The 17,441-nt window shown below is 35.9% G+C and overlaps 1 protein-coding gene and 1 non-coding gene across 6 annotated transcripts; one reads left to right on the top strand and one right to left on the bottom strand.

Moving 5' to 3' along the window:
- The first annotated feature begins 3,864 nt into the window (after positions 1 to 3,864).
- Positions 3,865 to 17,201, top strand: LOC119980312 (DNA mismatch repair protein MSH4). 5 transcript variants are annotated; one of them, XM_038822968.1, is made up of 25 exons: positions 3,865 to 4,058; positions 4,951 to 5,154; positions 5,254 to 5,289; positions 5,391 to 5,503; positions 8,119 to 8,164; positions 8,865 to 8,911; positions 9,101 to 9,208; positions 9,468 to 9,543; positions 10,055 to 10,127; positions 10,246 to 10,391; positions 10,479 to 10,564; positions 11,155 to 11,294; positions 11,408 to 11,547; positions 11,647 to 11,697; positions 12,202 to 12,265; positions 12,906 to 13,049; positions 13,137 to 13,204; positions 13,318 to 13,376; positions 13,586 to 13,590; positions 13,660 to 13,742; positions 14,428 to 14,480; positions 14,557 to 14,655; positions 15,215 to 15,329; positions 15,405 to 15,527; positions 16,832 to 17,201. In XM_038822968.1, exons 1-25 carry the CDS (start codon positions 3,993 to 3,995, stop codon positions 16,994 to 16,996), a joined length of 2,310 nt encoding a protein of 769 aa, XP_038678896.1. In that variant the 5' UTR covers positions 3,865 to 3,992; the 3' UTR covers positions 16,997 to 17,201. The 5 variants fall into 5 exon arrangements, with proteins under 5 accessions (XP_038678896.1, XP_038678895.1, XP_038678894.1 ...); XM_038822967.1 differs by having other exon boundaries at positions 10,100 to 10,127; positions 13,586 to 13,742; XM_038822966.1 differs by having other exon boundaries at positions 10,488 to 10,564; positions 13,586 to 13,742.
- On the bottom strand, positions 17,129 to 17,200 carry TRNAP-AGG. Its single transcript has one exon. It is a non-coding gene; the product is annotated as a tRNA-Pro (tRNA).
- Positions 17,202 to 17,441: the final 240 nt, after the last annotated feature.

The following is a 17,441-nucleotide window of genomic DNA, read 5'->3' as shown; positions in this document are numbered from 1 at the left end:
TCCGTAAACTACTCGTTTAGTATTCGTGAGCAAATTGTGTTATAAAAATATTTTTATTATGCATTCATGGCGAGGCTTGGCTATATATTCATGACCAAATTAAATTATCTATTAATGATTTTTGTATAATTAATAAGTAGTATAACTGATAACAAGCTTGAATATCACAAACAAATTACAAATGACCTAGTTAATTAGTTTGAAATAACCTTACTAATAAGCTCATTAAGCGTTGGTCAATAAGCTCGAGTTCGTTAATTGTCTTAACAAACAAGCACGAACAAGATGTTTAAAGCTCAACTCGGCTTGAGCTTACTAATTTTCTTGATAAATGAACATGACTAAAGTCGGCTCGACTTAATTCATTTACACCCCTAATCTTCATAACGAAGGTGAAGACGTTTTTTGCATTGTCGATCCTCACATTCCCTCTCCACAAATTGCCCTAAGAATTTGACTTACCAGGCAAGCAGCAAAGTAAAAATCAATATAAAAACAATTGATAAGAAATTTTAATACATGAGAGGTAAATCCAAGGAATAAATCGAAAATCACAAGAAATTACAGAACAACGAATCAATGATCAATATTGTTAGCATTCTTCGATTGTGAAGCTTGGTACCCTTCGAGCTCTCTTTCGGCTTTGTCTCATGGTCTTTTGATGGAATCGATGCCTTCTATTGCGAGTTTCTTTATCTCCTAATGTTCTAGCCCCGTTTATATCTCACTTGAAGTATTGGGTCTCATGTCTATTGGACTTCATTGAAAGTTGGACCCGAGTTATGCCATTGTATTGTACTTTGGCCCAGTTTCACTTTAGTTACTTTTTCTATGTCTATTTAGTTTAATGTTTAGGATTTGTTTGGAAATTCCTTGTATTTTTTAGTTTCTAAAAATGATTTTGAGTTTAGATTTTGGAAAAGAGTTTTAAGAAATAAAAAACTGTTAAAAAATTCATTTAGTTTGTGTTATTCAAAAACTGATTTCTAAAACAATTCATTTGACAGATGTTGTTTTGGAAAAAATAAAAACAAAAATTTCGTTTGGATGGATGGTTTGTTAAAGCACAAAACACAAACAATATATACTATAATTATATAGCAATCCATTAATAGTTTAAAAAAACATGATCATAGAGTTAAACATTAACATCGAGGGTGCTTTATTAAAATCAAGTAGACTAAATATTTGTTGTGTTACAATGATCTAACCACATCAAATTAGCTACATAGTCACGATATCCAAGCATGGCAGCAACTCCTTGATCAATCAAATCGACCATATTATTATTGCTGCTAGAACTTACCCGCGCCATTGAAGTTGAGGGTTGGATATCGAAAGGATGTATATTGTCTCATGTATCAAAAAGTAAATCTTGTTGTGTTTGTTTGCGTAGGAAATTATAAATTGCACAGCAAGCAACTATTATAAGTTTTTGTTGAGTTGGCAGGTATGGGGCATCAATTTTAAAATTGGGAAGCAAGCCTTTAAATCTCAAAACATTTTTCAATCACCACTCTCATTGATGAGTACCGATAGTTTAACAATTCAAAGCGAGTACACGATCCTCTACCTCGACCATGGTAATCTTGTATATGATATTGACCCCCTCTATACGATGGTAAGAAGTCGACGGTGCAAAGGTATCTGACATCAACAAAGATAATATTGGTGTGCATGTTGAAATTTTTTGGCTTAAGGCCCCCCTCCCCCGTTTGGTGGACTATTTTGGGCAACAATTTATGGTCTTTAAACAATATATGTCTATGCTCTACCAAACGGCCATTTGGGGGCCCATATTCCAAGACAATAATATGGTCATTTCCAAATTGTTCTAAAATGAACAATTTTGTGACCATTTCTTAACATTTCACATTTTCTTACAAAACTACCCTCAATTTTTCATTATGCTACCCTAAATACCATCAACTTCTCTCTAACATTCTCTCTCTTCCTCCTTGAACACAATCTCGGCGCTGACCATGAGGGAGGAAAGACTTCTCAATCGACTCACCCGTAGAAGAAGCACCACCGTCTTCCACCTTCACTCGAAACGATGGGGAGAATGAGAGGTCGTCGTTCATACCACACATCTGACTGCAATCGAAACGACGGAGAGTGGATTTTGATGTACCATGAACAATGACCAGATCTCCACCACGTCAATTAAAAATTGTAAAGAAAATGAGGTGCAAAGATGATGGTGATGCGATTGAAGATGGAGAGATATCAGGCGTAGATCTGGTTAATTAATTTAAATATTTATTATTATTATTATAAACTATTTCATATTTATTTTAATCTCTTACAACTTAAATGTATGATACCCCTGCACGTAATTTGCCACAACAATTTTAACACCAATATGCTACAAACAAAAGTACAACCAAACACCTACCAGTATTTCATGAACCATATATGCTATCATTTATTACTACCATATATTATTTGCAATATATGCTATTATCAAAATTGTCTACCAAACGCACCCTAAGTGTATGTAGAAAGATATAATTATAATAAATCTAACAGACAATTGATTAGAATTTATACTGATACTTCCAAATGGAAATGGGAAATTATTTTTTGGTCTTATTGTTGTATCTAGAAAGACTCTAGAGTCATTTATTGTGCCTTCCCATCCCGCTCATAAACGAAGGTAAATATCATATTAAAGTTCAGGCGCACATGACATTCGATGTTGCAATTGATTTTCTTCCTCTACAAGCAGTTAATTTTCTAATCGGAGCCTATGCACTCATATGCGTGCCATCAATGGTCACAATGCACTTTCTGTAAACAAAAAAGTCCAAAGTGAACAAAATAAGCAGAGAAGAACCAACTATATTAATTGCAACAATGATGATTTGGGGTTTACCTCGAACTATGGATAATATTTTGTGTTTTGCTTGTATTGATTTGAGAGTTCGGTTGACCCTTGTTTGATGAGTTCCCTCCTGTATATACAAACAACTTTCAAAGTTTTACGAAAAAGACGTGATATCTCTGCTGAATGTTGGAATTTATCACTTGCAATTCTATGTCGAACATTATGTCAAATTATACAAAAGAATATAGCTACCTTTTCTTCTAGATACACACCTCGAATTGTCCAAAAGATTATACGACCTTAGCTCCTCACATAAGTGCATGAAAGAAACATTATCTATGCAAAAGACTTGGTAGCAAACAGTAGATGATCCATTTAATAATTTGAAGACATACTCACAGCCAAAAAATGATGAAGTATGCATAGGAGTTATACTAAGACGACGCTCTTCTTGTTTAGCAATATCCAGCAGAACAAATGACTCAAGCATGTCTTCTTCATCTGAATCACTTAAGTCCATGTGGTCGTCCATTATTTAGCAAAGAATTGGCTAGGACATGAAAAGTCAAGTAGGTGATGCTCGTTGATGGCAAGTGTTGAATTTATAAGCAGGGTCCATTATGCGTGGAGTTCAGTCCATGTGGTCATCCATTATGAGTTCAGTTCATTTTCAATGGCTCAATTGACAAATTTTTGTCGTCAAGAATCACTTGAGTCCATGTTAATCAATTATTTCTTAGATTAACATAGACGACAACATATCACAGTATGTCCAAAGTGCATTTACTAATGATTCACTATAACATATCGTAATATGCCATGTGTGATAAATACTCTGAGATCTAATTTTTTAAACTTAAAATAAATATCTTTTTTAAAATTTCAATATATCTTTTTTATCCTTATCTAGTGTTTAAAGACATACATTATCATTTTTCAATACTAAGATATGATCAACATGCCATCAAAAATATTATTTTTCATTGGACGCATGACGCATTATAATTTTTAAGCTGCGTCGCCCATTTTAAGCGGCTTGCTGGCGCGATCAACTTAGCAATAGCATCAGTTCCCTCCCCTGACACAAAAAAAAATAGCCACTCCTATAAATTCTTAAATAGATGAAGCATTGGTGCTCGTTTGAAAATATTGAAACCCAAAAATGGAAGAACAGGGAGGGGAGAGATCAAGCATCGTGATCGGTCTCATCGAGAACAGAGCCAAAGAGGTAATCCATTACATCTATATGATTCCTGAGAAAATGACGGACAACTAGTTCGAAATCAGAGAAGAATTCATGGATTTGTCACTAACTTGGTTCGTTTTGGAATTAATATTTCCAGTCTGAACTAAAAACCGAAGTTGTGGTTTTCGGCGTTCTGTTTATATGAAATTAAGCAAGTTTACAAGCTTTTGCTGCTATTACTTATCTTGAATTTATTTGAAGAACCTAGAATCTGAAGCGAAGTCTGCTTAAGTGAATCTCTTGCTTCGATTGCAATCAATTTGACGGTACAAAAAATCACGATCTGAAATTAAGATGGCTTCAGTTTCCTCTCTGGTTCAATGCATATTCTAGGTGGTACTGCTAGTAAAATAACTTGATGTATGATCAATGAGCCGATTATAAGCCTTGGATTCTTGTGTTGAGGGATTGTATGGAGATGATATGGGAATTTGATACTGAAGTAGAACTAACTAGTACTGATTAGGTTTCAGACGTTTGTTCCAGGGTGCAATACAACTCTAGTCTCTATAGATGATCTGATAGTGTAACATTTTCTTGTCTAAGAGGAGTGGTTCTAATTCCAAATCCATGAATCATACAAAGATGATACCATGTGTTTTCTCAGTTGATGACTTTAGAGAATAATTTAGTTGGACGCAAAATAAATTGTACTTATCGATTCTGAATATTTACTGTGGACAAGGAAGGCTCTCCTAATATTATGCGGGGGAAGGCTCTGTACATCTTGCTTGTCCCCGATGCTGCCTACCGTGGAGTCTTGTGCATGAGAGTTGTTTACATTTTTTTAAGGAACCTGGTTCTGCTGGTTGAAAGAAATCACTCTGGATTAGTGGTTTTTGTATTGTCTGACTGGCACCAACTTTGTGGACAGGTTGGAATGGCAGCGTTTGACTTGAGGTCGGCTTCAGTGCATCTTTCCCAATACATTGAAACAAGCAGCTCATATCAGAATACAAAAACTTTGCTGCATTTTTATGATCCCATGGTTATCATCGTTTCTCCTAACAAACTGGCACCTGATGGTATGGTTGGTGTTTCTGAGTTGGTGGATAGATTTTATGCTTCTGTCAAGAAGGTGACTCTATGCATGCCTGCCTCATTGAATGATGGTCTGCATGTTTGGGTCTAACTCTTTAATTCACCAGTAGAATGAAAAATTTAAATGCTTATGCAGGTTGTTATGACCCGAGGCTGCTTTGATGACACCAAGGTTATGCTGGATTCATTTCATCTTTGTTAACTGTTTCTATAAATTGTGTTGTGGCACAATTATCTCATTGTTGGGAATGATGTTGTCATCAAATGCTTTAGGGTGCCGTGCTGATTAAAAATCTAGCTGCAAAAGAGCCTTCAGCGCTTGGTTTGGATACTTACTACAAGCAGTATTATCTCTGCTTGGCGGCTGCTGCAGCCACCATTAAGTGGTAATTTCAGACTCGAGCTTTTAAAAATTTGCATGGAGCAAAAACATTTTAAATGCAAGTTCATTTGATCTTAGATTTTTTTAGTGTAGCATATTGATGCCCAATTGACATTAGGTTCAATCTGGTTAGAGTTTTTTGTCAAGAACAAATTGCATGTGGTATAAGATAATAAGCTGCAAATAGTCACTTCCCTGTTTAGTTCAAGGACCAAAAGAAATATTATTAATGATTGGACATAGTTCTCAAGATTGTTAAACCAAAATATGTTTTCTGATTGAGAATTGGTATTCTGTTAAGAAGAAGCCGGGGTAGATATTCATTTATATTTGTTAGTGCTTAGAATTATGGTAATCCATCTATCTAGAGTCTAATGCACTGATAGTTCAAGAATGCTTAGACGGAAGCAAGTTAAGAACTAAGCTAGTAATAGACTAATAGGGATACAATTAGTTGATTATCCAAAATCTAAGCCTCTAATAATTTGATTCCTATAGAAGTTTGCTTGAAGGAATTGACTAAGCAGTCTAATTTACGAAGTAACAAACATAGGCTGCATCGTTGGGATTGCTATGTTTCATAGTCTAATCTCTCCTGAGTCTGTAGGTCAAGCATTGTGGACTGTAAATGGTCGTCATCATCATCATCCGAGTCTTTATCCCAAAAGTTTGGGGTCGGCTACACTAGTCTATGAGAACATCATTGGAAATCCACCACATGTATTTGTTTTCTCCATTCATTTCTATCATGGATCATACATTCATCCACTCCTATTAAATTTCATATCATTTCTTATAACTTCAAGCCATGTCTTTTTAGGTCTACCTCACTGCCTCCTACTCTCTCCTATAAAAATTCTCTCATTCCTTCTCACTGCCGCACCGCTATCTCTACGTTGGACATGTCCATACCATCTTAACCAATTTTCTCATAACTTATCTTCAATAGGTGCTACTACCTTAGATTTAATAATCTCATTTCTTATCCTATCTTTCCTAGTGTGACCACACATCCAACGAAGCATTCGCATTTCTGCCACATGCATTTTTTGGATATGTTGTCTCTTGATAGCCCAACACTCGAAACCATACATCATTGCAGGGCGAATAGCTGACTTATAGAATTTTCCCTTCAACTTTAATAAGGGAATTCTTCGGTCCCATAACACCCCAGATGCATTCATAATGGGTTGAAATAGTATGTTTCACTGTGACTACTCGTTTCTACTCCATGAGCTCCATAAAACAATATTTAGTATCTAATATATAATGTAGTGTTTCAATATTGGAGTAATAATAATATAGATTATTGGCTCAAGCTTTTGGGATATATTCGGTTTTAGGATGTGATCGGAGTCTTTGATTTTCGCCATCGGAAGAAGTGAAGAAATGCTATTTGAGATATGAACTTTTACCATCTAACTATTTCTTTAACAACCATCACCTTCTATGCAGCCTGAACAAATGCAAAACATTTGTCTGATAGTTAGACTTATAGCCTTCAATATCTTTATGTCATTGTATGCCCTCAATTTTTTTTTTTGTTCTGAACCCTTGAATTTCTTAATGTCACTGTGTTGTTACATGTTAAATTTAGATAGCGTCTGATTATGGTGTATGGATCTTTCACTGAAAAAATTGAGCATTCCGTGGGAGCCATATAAGATTCACAGCTTATTAAGAATTTGAGAATTTTACCCTTATTTCATGTATAGTTAAACATGTAATGAACATGATAAATGTAAAATAACGGGTCAAAGTAGATAAAGACCATGGTTATATCAAATATAACTAAAATTGTAGGTATTTCACTGGTAGACTAGACTCTAGAGACAAGTGAGAGAAATTTTCTTCTACTCATCGTATGTATATCAGAAACAAGGCTGAAATATACAAGCTGGAAGGAGTTTTTTGTAGTATTACAGTTTGCTTATTGTTGGAACCCACACAAGAAGTTCCACATTGGAAAAAAAAATGGAGATGCTGAGTGCCTTATAAGGCAAGTGTTTGGACCCAACTCACAAACCATGGGTTTGTGAGAAGGAATGGGTCACCCATCCACTTGCCTTGTAAGCTCAATTTTAGGTCAATATAATGTGAGCTCCCCCAAGGTCCAAATTGTAGACATGGTATTGGAGCGGGAGGTCTTGGGTTCAAACCTTAGCTTTCGCAATTAAACCCCCATTTGCATTGTTGCCCCAATTGTGGGCCTTTGTGTGCGTTTGCTGTTGCCCCAAGTGAGGGCCTTTGCGAGAGTAGCCCTAGTGTTGGGTATCGTTTGTTGTGCACGTGTTGGACCATTGGATTGCACAGCTCACATGTGAGGGGAGTCTTAGAATATATATATATATGTATATAAATGTTGTGAAATACCCCAAACCCAACAAGTTAACTCTTTGGGTTGAATGGACCTTGAGGGAGCCAAAGGTCACGATGTATATGGATTTTAAGTAGCTAACCTTGCTCTTTTGTCAGGTTATAATGCCTTTTATCTCTAAATTACAAATTCAGAAGATCATGACTACTGTTTGTTAATAACATCTGATGTTTGCTCAATGTTGCAAGCTTATGTTCTTGCAGTATTTTTTTAATACTTGATTCATTAACTGCTTTACTCAGGACTGAAGCAGAGAAAGGGGTGATTGTTACGAATAATTCACTGTTGGTATGTGGTCTATGATACATGTTCCTGTGATGAAATTTAAGAAGTTATCATGAACAACTATTTGTGGCTCTTAGTCATTTTTATGAGATTTTACCATTGTAGATTTGGCACTAACCCAAGCTTGAGCCATTACAAATTTTTTCTGTTTCTTTAATTGTTTTCCTGTGCCCTATGTTTTTGAATCTTCAAGATTTGATACACTTATTCTTCTGATCGAACAACCATGTGTAAGAACATCAAGATTGTATATCATTTTTCTGCATTTCTTTTACTCTATAGTCTTCCATGCTCGAGAAATGGCATTCTCAATCACAGATTACTTTGACTACAGAGTCTTTAAGTGTATTGGGATCTCACTCATGAACTTCTTTTGTGCCACCCTGCCTATGTAACAGTGTAACTCTAATCTTTATGAACATTCTAATTGTTACTGTTACTTGTGTCAGCTCTTTTGTGTCATACTCCCAAATTTCGCAGTGAATTTCTTGGTGACAATTCATATGCACTACACTTTAAATTATCCACCTCATATTTGATAGTGGCAGAAGAAATTTTATTCTTAACAAATAAGCTCTTCAAATGTTTTATAATTTATATATATACTTCTGTCCATAAAAGGCGATACCATTTTGTGTTTGCTCTGTCTCTTGTTCTAAGATGGTTTTTTTTCTTCATCCATAGAACTTTTGGCTCCTTTCAGGTTACTTTCAATGGATCATTTGATCACATGAATATTGATGCTACAAGGTGACACTCGTCTCTTTTCGTTCTGTCATTGCATATTTGTAGTATTGTATATTGAATATATCTGACTTTCATTATATATATGCAAAATCATATATCTTTCTGAGAATAGTTCTAAAGAAAGACACTTAAAATTTGATATAGCTTTTCAAAGCCTTTAGTGAGAATTTTAATGTTGAAATTTGATGACAGTGTCCAAAACTTGGAAATTATAGAGCCACTACATCCTACCCTGTGGGGTACAACCAACAAGAAAAGAAGTCTGTTCCATATGCTCAAGACAACAAAAACCATTGGAGGGTAGGTTGATTATCTCATTGCTGGACTGATGAAGAATGTCACATCTTCAACTACGTTCTGGCTGTTTACAATAATCACTTTGAGCGTGAGCTTTCCTTGGCTTCTGACATAGCCCTACAATTTGTCTCTTAGTGGTTCCTTTTCCTTTTCCTTTTTTTTGGGGGGTGGGGAAATGCATAATTAAGCTTATGCATGGAAGAGGAATTTCACAATCAGAAATTTTTAAAAGCTAACATCAATTATGAGCTCTCTTCTCCAGGACTAGACTTCTTCGTGCCAATCTGTTGCAGCCTTTAAAAGATATCGAAACTATCAATACTCGTCTCGACTGCCTGGTAAGTGGATAGTTTGGTTTTTCATATTTCTCTGGTGGAGCAATGTTAATTTTTAGATCCATTTACGAAGACCATCCCTTTTTTGTTCTCCCATTTTTTTGTTGCGAGCATCATATGTTTTCACTGGCACAAAATGGGAATTATCTGCACTCCAGCAAAACTTTGCCTAGTCAAAAGCAAGATTGTGTACATCTATCTTTGCAATCACATTTGTGGTTGTTTATCCTACGCAGATAAATGAAAGGTCTATATAATACATGGCAGAAGATGGCATAACAGTGTAAATCAATGTATTATACATTTTAGGTTAGATTATTTAAATTCTCATGCCCAAATCACTGCTAAGCATGCAAGGAGCCAAGGATGAAATTTGCACTCTCAAAGATAATTCATTTTAATTTTGTACAATTTGCGGCCATGCTTGGTTCTTTTAACTTTCTATATTCTGAAGATGCGTTATTCAATAATGTTGCCTATCTATGTTATTTCTCGTTCATTATTCAATTTTCAGGATGAATTGATGAGCAATGAACAGTTATTCTTTGGCCTCTCTCAGGTTCTGCGCAAGTTTCCTAAAGAGACTGGTAAGGATAGTGGAAAGCTTAGAAGTTTCAATAGAAAGGCTAGATTTTTCTTGGCAGTCCTCTAGATGTCCTTTTTGGTTCTTAGTAAACGAAATTGAATGGGTCCATGCATGTTCAGATAGGGTACTTTGTCACTTCTGCTTCAAGCCAAAGAGAGTAACAAGTGAGGTTGTGGGTGCTGATTATGCGAGAAAGAGCCAAGTGTTGATATCAAGCATAATTTTACTGAAAACTGCTTTAGATGCCTTACCTTTGCTTTCAAAGGTGATTTTGTTGGCTTTGCTGTATGCCATGTAAGTTTTTCTAACCTCAAAAAATATCCTGAGAATGACTGACTATTAAAAGTTTCAGGTGCTCAAGGATGCAAAATGTTTTCTTCTTGCAAATGTTTACAAGAAAGTATGCCAGAATGAAACATATGCTTCTATTAGGAAGAGGTATGGGCCTGACAATTAAGTGCAGATGAATCTGTCTATTGTCTAGAGTCACTTGACCCTAAATTATTATGAGCTGAAATTTTCCCTGCAAAAAACCATATAACAGTAATAGCATTCGATATCCTGGCAAACTCTTGAAATGTGGAGTGAGACATTTAACTATATGAACTTCCCATTTACAAAAGCAAAATCTTACGGCCGTAGTAAAGACTGTAAAGTGCACTTTATCAATGTCCTCTATTATCCTTAAAATATTTTTGAGTTGATGATGTCTCATGTTCTTGTTAGAAAAACAAAATTGAGAAGGACATCATTTAAATGGATGGGCATGAGAAAATATGATGTGCTAGATTGCTGAGTAGTACAACCAAACTCAAGGTTGATGGTGTTTCTAATGATGCAGAAGAATATATTTAACACTAATAGTAGTTGTAACATGGAAATTTTTTTATTTCTCAATATTTCTTTGGTATATTACAACTTGTACTTTGCCCTGATCCAATATCCAGTTAATACCATGTTGATTGTTGTTACTACTTGGGTAAGTATAACTAAGTGATCTTCTGAAGAAGCTTCAACCCCCCTTTTAGGATTGGAGATTTCATTGATGAAGATGTGCTTCATGCACGTGTTCCTTTTGTTGCTAGAACACAACAGTGTTTCGCTCTCAGGGCTGGAATTGATGGACTACTTGATATTGCACGGAGAACATTTTGTGATACCAGCGAAGGTCTTTCTGATGGCCCCTTAGTTGAATACCTTTAATCTTTCTTCCTCATCAGCATCGTCTTCCTTAAAGAATGTTTGTGCGACCTCAGAACCGCTTTTAAATGAAATTGACAGCTATACATAATCTCGCAAACAAGTACCATGAAGAATTTAAGCTGCCAAATCTGAAACTCCCATTTAACAATAGGCAAGGTTTTTATTTTAGCATTCCACAGAAAGACATTCAAGGAAAGCTTCCTAGCAAGTTTATTCAGGTTGTGAATAATTTCTCGTTTGTTGTTCCTTATCTATGACGAAGATCTCCGCGGTGACTATTGCTGACCTTGCCATCTTTTGAAACATAAATGTTATAGGTTTTGAAGCATGGGAACAATGTACATTGCTCAACTTTAGAACTTGCTTCCGTAAGTATTGTCATCATTTGAATCATTTTTTGGTATTTTAATGCCTATGGACCTGATGTGAAATTTACTTAATCTGTCTTGAAATTCTGAAGTTGATTATACCGTTTCATGAATCACTTTGCCCTTCCTTGCTCTACTTGCAATTGCAAATAGGGCTGATGTATTTTGCCTTCAATTGTTTGTGAATTTGTATCATGATCTGGAATTTGATTGGTATAAAGCAGTTTCTAAATTGAGTTTGTGGTGATCTTCAGCTGTCTTATGTTCTGCCCACTGATATGTGAGAATGATACTATTAGTGACATATAATTCCCACCCACCCCTAGAACCCAAAAAACGAAAAGAAAGGATGCATTATGCGGGAAAAATTATTAATCTAAATTTTGATTTCTAGCACTATGTTTGTTTATGTAATTAGTGTTTTCCCCTATCACTTGTTTACAGCTTTCTTTTACGATAAAAACCACTTGATTGACTTGATTTCATTCTTCTCTTTCCATGCAGCTGAATGTAAGAAATAAGTCTGCAGCTGCGGAGTGCTATGTAAGGACTGAAGTTTGTCTGGAAGGTTGTAATAGGTTATTGATAAGTATAATTCAGTGTTGATAGTTTAGGATATTAAATTACTTGTTCATTTCTTGATGTAGGGCTTTATTTACCTGTCAGATTTACTGAATAGCTAAATTTCTCAAAGTTGGACAGTATTCCTTTTTTAAGTTGACACATGGGGAGAAGGTCATTTTTGTAATTGGCTGCCAACCATTTGAGGATAATAGGATTGGCCGTAGTTGTTAGTGAGTGCTAGAAGTAAGGAGTTTCTGACTGTTGGTTCTGGCCAGAGAATCATTAATTTTTAAATTTTAAAGCATTAATGTAACTTTGCCATAAAATTGTTTACATTCCGTAAACTCTCTGGAATCTGCAACCTTTCATCTTTATTTACTACCTTGATATGGCTAACCTAATAGCACTACTCTTTCATTGTGCTGAAATTGATGATATATTAATAACATTATCTGGATGACCATGAACTTCTCATTTTTGGGCTGATGATACCAGGGAAGTTATTTTATCGTTCTATATTTTAATTGGCGTCTCCGTGTGTCATAAGCTAGTAGAGGTGGGTGTATACTAGTCTTACATATTCGTATAATATTTAGGTGATGTAGTTCTTCATTTGTTGCTGATATATTTTTCTTGATCTGCAGAACTATTAGATGCCATTAGAGAGGATGTTTCTGCACTCACACTTCTTGCAGAGGTTTTATGCCTTTTAGATATGATTGTTAATTCATTTGCTCATATAATTTCGACCAAGCCGGTGGACCGTTATACTAGACCAGAGTTTACAAGTATGTAGGTTTGTATATTCTGGTACATATCCTTTTGACTTTCATTTTACACTTGTACCTATGTATGGACATTTATATTGCTGGTAGATGATGGGCCATTGGCAATAGATGCTGGGAGGCACCCGATCCTTGAAAGCATACACAATGAGTTTGTCGTATGTTCTACTTTTCCTCTCATGATTTGTTCTTTCATATTACTTATGTAAATCTTATGCAATTTTTTTGGAACACCTTCATCAGGGAGTGAATAGTTGATCTTTTCTTACAGCCTAACAATATCTTTCTCTCGGAAGCATCAAACATGTTGATTGTCATGGGCCCGAACATGTAAGAAGTGCTCTTCTTAAGGTTTCTGCTGGCATGACAGCGAATTCTTGTCATGCAATGTGTATTTTTCTTTGATTTCTTTCTTGTGCTAGTTTGCTGCTCTGTTTGACATCAATTGCTAGAGAGCATGACTATTCAAGAGTGTGGACTGTGGATACAGGGTAGCCTTACTTGAGTTTAACTATCTTTTTTTCTTCTTCTGTATGCAGGAGTGGTAAAAGCACTTATCTTCAGCAAGTTTGTCTTGTAGTCATCCTTGCTCAAATTGGATCTTATGTTCCAGCTCGGTTCTCAACAATAAGAATAGTCGATCGCATATTTACAAGGATGGGTACAGTTGATAATCTCGAGTCAAATTCCAGTACGGTACAATTTTGAAACTTGGGCATCGCAATCTATCCATATTTACTCTGGTGGAATATATCTAACAATTATATGAGCATATATTAACTACTTAGAGGCTAAGCATCTCATACCTTATTAAACTAAAAGTAAACCGGCATTGTATTTATCATTCAGGATACAACTTGATAACATTAACATCTTTACTGGAGGTTTGAACTCTGAAAATGTTTGCATCGACAGAGTAGTATTCGTAAATGTTGCTCTCCAGAATCTTACACAAATTTCCAAGATCATTTTCACAGCCTAGTAACTCTTTTTTTTAGTATTAGATGCATTTTATCTTTGGATACTCTCAGTCATACTAGAGAAGCTGAAAACTAGGCTTCTTTTCCTGAAGGACTGGCATTAACTAGTCTTATCTATATACTTGGTCGCAATATTACGAACACTGTTAATCTGTTGTATGACGATAGTGCCCATTAATTCAATTGATCTACTTGTTAGCGACTATGGTCCAAGTTGATAAACTGAGCCTATAACCATAGACTAGTTCTTTTGCCTTCACTTATTGATCTGGATGAGGACACCCCTGTCTATTTTTCAGCGACTTTGGTTGCCACTGTTGTGATGTGTAGATTCTGAGGAACACCCCAGCTAACTTTTACTCATTTCTCACATTGTTGATCCATTTTTTTGGGTGTTACAGTTTATGACAGAGATGAGAGAGACAGCTTTTGTCATGCAGAATGCCTCCCAAAGGTGGTGTACAATTTGATCCTTCTGGTGCCATTCAATAAGAAAATTATTCTATGAGCATACATTTCATTGCTTACAGGAGTTTGATTGTTATGGATGAACTTGGGAGAGCTACTTCTTCTTCCGATGGATTTGCAATTTCTTGGAGCTGCTGCGAGTATCTGTTATCACTCAAAGCGTAATCACTAGCCAAACTTTCTCATTGTCATGTCTTTTCTCAATAGCACATTAAAACAGACTCTTGCCACAGATAAAACTAAATTTTAGTTATGTTGATCAGTTGATAGATAATTTACTGGAATGTTAGTTAATGCAATCAACTTATGGCTACCTCTGAGATTCTCAACTTTGCATATGCAATCCTTTGTTTCTGGTATTGAACTTCAAGATTGGATAGGTGGTACTTGCCTGGTAAAAATGAATATTTGAAAAATCCTAGTCTTTTTATGCATGTGGTCCACGTTGTAACCTAGTGCCCACATATTCTATGCTTCTGACTTTAGGATGTAAACAGATCAGTAAATGTGACAAATATCAGACGTAAAAAAATACTATTCCTTTAATTTTTCGAGTTCAGTAACTGGAAACGTGAAGATAGAACCTTGTCTGCAAGAGTCCCTCTTCATCTTTGACCTTGGATTTGTCATGTTAATGCTTTCGCAAGTTTTCTCTCATGAGAGCTGCATGAATGGACCTATTGATGATTTCACAAGCTTGCCTCTCGTAATTTTGTCCAGATATACTATATTTGCCACTCACATGGAGAACCTATCAGAACTAGCAACAATCTACCCCAATGTGAAGACTCTTCATTTTCATGTTGACTTGCATAACAACCGCTTAGATTTCAAGGTGGTAGTTCTGAATTTATTTCACTCTATCTGTACTACTATACTGGTATGATCACTTAAACTTTGATTTTCTTAGTTTCAACTCAAGGATGGACCGAGACATATACCGCACTACGGTCTTCTGTTAGCAGAAGTGGCAGGATTACCTCACTCTGTGACAGAAAAGGCCAAAAGTATCACAGCAAGGATAATTGAAAAGGTGTTTTTTTTCTCCCTATGATTCTTCAATTTAATGTTAGCTGCATTTGCTTAGTTTTCCATGTTCTCTATTTGGGTGCCTACTTGCATGAAGTGAGAAGTTAAGACTACCAGATGAACACATGGTGAAGAACAACAACAAACTTCGTCCCTTCTTCTTTAGTTCAGTGACATGTAACAGAAATTTCTATTAGATATGACGATAACTGGAAAAAAACAGAATTTGCATAGGAATTACTATATATATGAAAGACCATTGATTCATTGTCGATTAACATCAAGGTATCCATATAAAGGTCCTATAAGTCATATTATGGATAGTGGGATCATGTTCTTTGGTTTTACCAAAGGGTCATAAATCATCATTCAAAGAGCCAAATTAGAGGATTTCTTCTGAAAACCTGATCACCTGTAAAATCTCTGGAACTCATTTGTTCTAAAACTTTTCAAAATGATTATTAGTGACTTTGCAGACTTAAGAATGCCCAGCTGGTGGCACCCTTTGCTGTTCATCTAAAGTGGTTACCTTTGTCCAGACCTTGGAACTGATGGGTGCTCTCGTCTTCACTGAGCTTCTCTTATGCTCAGTCTCATAAGATGCTCCTGAAGTTTTTAAACTAATGAAATAAATTATTTGACAAAACACTCTCTCTATTAGCTAAGCTTGAAGTAATTGGTTGCTTATCATGGATTAGAACCAGAGATCTGTTTCAAATTATGTTTTTCTTGCTATGATTGAATGACATGCTGTGAAGTGCCTTATTTCACATAACTGACTTACATGGCACTCAATAGTAGGCATTGATACCAGGGCCTCAGGTATACCATTCCTCTGTGGCGCCTTCTTATTTCAACTTTTCCTCCTTTGATCATTCTGTTCTCCATTTGTTTTCCCCTTTCTTTCTCCTTGCGCATTTGCCTGGTGCACTCTCAACGAATCTTTACTCATCCTTAAGAATCCTATGCATCTCTCATAGAAGTCCAGTTTTCAGTTCCGTTGTGATTTGTAATTATGTCGAGATATGGAACACTTAGTCATCCAGTTCTTTGGTGAGATGCGGATTTTACTCATCCTTAAGAATCCTATGCATCTCTCATAGAAGTCCAGTTTTCAGTTCCGTTGTGATTTGTAATTATGTCGAGATATGGAACACTTAGTCATCCAGTTCTTTGGTGAGATGCGGATTATTAAGGCAACGAGCAATGCATTATTTAACTTTTTTGTTACCTAGGGAAGAACCCGTTTGAGAATATGCATGGTTTCATGAATTGACTACTTATATTCCAAAGTTATGTGGTTTCCAGGAACTGAAAAGAATGGAGGTAAACTGTCAGCAATATGAGCAGATCCAGACGGTGTACCGTGTTGCTCAGCAGCTAATGTGCCTAAAGTATTCCAGCCAAGACAAGGGCTCAATTCGAGAAGCATTGCAGAATCTAAAGGAGAGCTACTTAAATAATAGGCTTTAAGTTTACTGCCGACTTATGATAATGTTCTTGATGGTAATCGATGACTCTTCATCAGGAATGTCTCTGTGTCCCACAAAGCCATATAAAACTTAAAATATATATATATATATCAGCTAAAAGTAGTCTGAGATTGGGGCATTCCGAGAATTGAACTCGGGACCTCTCGCACCCTAAGCGAGAATCATACCACTAGACTAAATGCCCTTGTTTGCAGTGCTTGTAACATCGAGTAAAAGAAACAAATCGTTTTACTTCAAAAAGACCTTCATGGTCAAATTTTCCCTTAATGTTTGGCTATTAGGCAGTGGGCTTTCCAATTGGTCGGGGAGTAGGCTTTTCAGCTAACGCATATAACAACTAAACGGTGCCGGTTTGAAGAGGTGTAATTTTAACTGGTTAAGGACTTGGGACTTCAGAGCTGTATTGTAGAGTGAGAATGGACGGT

The sequence above is a fragment of the Tripterygium wilfordii genome, chromosome 16, assembly GCF_013401445.1.
Source record: "Tripterygium wilfordii isolate XIE 37 chromosome 16, ASM1340144v1, whole genome shotgun sequence".
Taxonomy (NCBI): domain Eukaryota; kingdom Viridiplantae; phylum Streptophyta; class Magnoliopsida; order Celastrales; family Celastraceae; genus Tripterygium; species Tripterygium wilfordii.
Note: the sequence above shows the minus strand (reverse complement) of the source record. Positions and strands in the feature narration are given on the sequence as shown.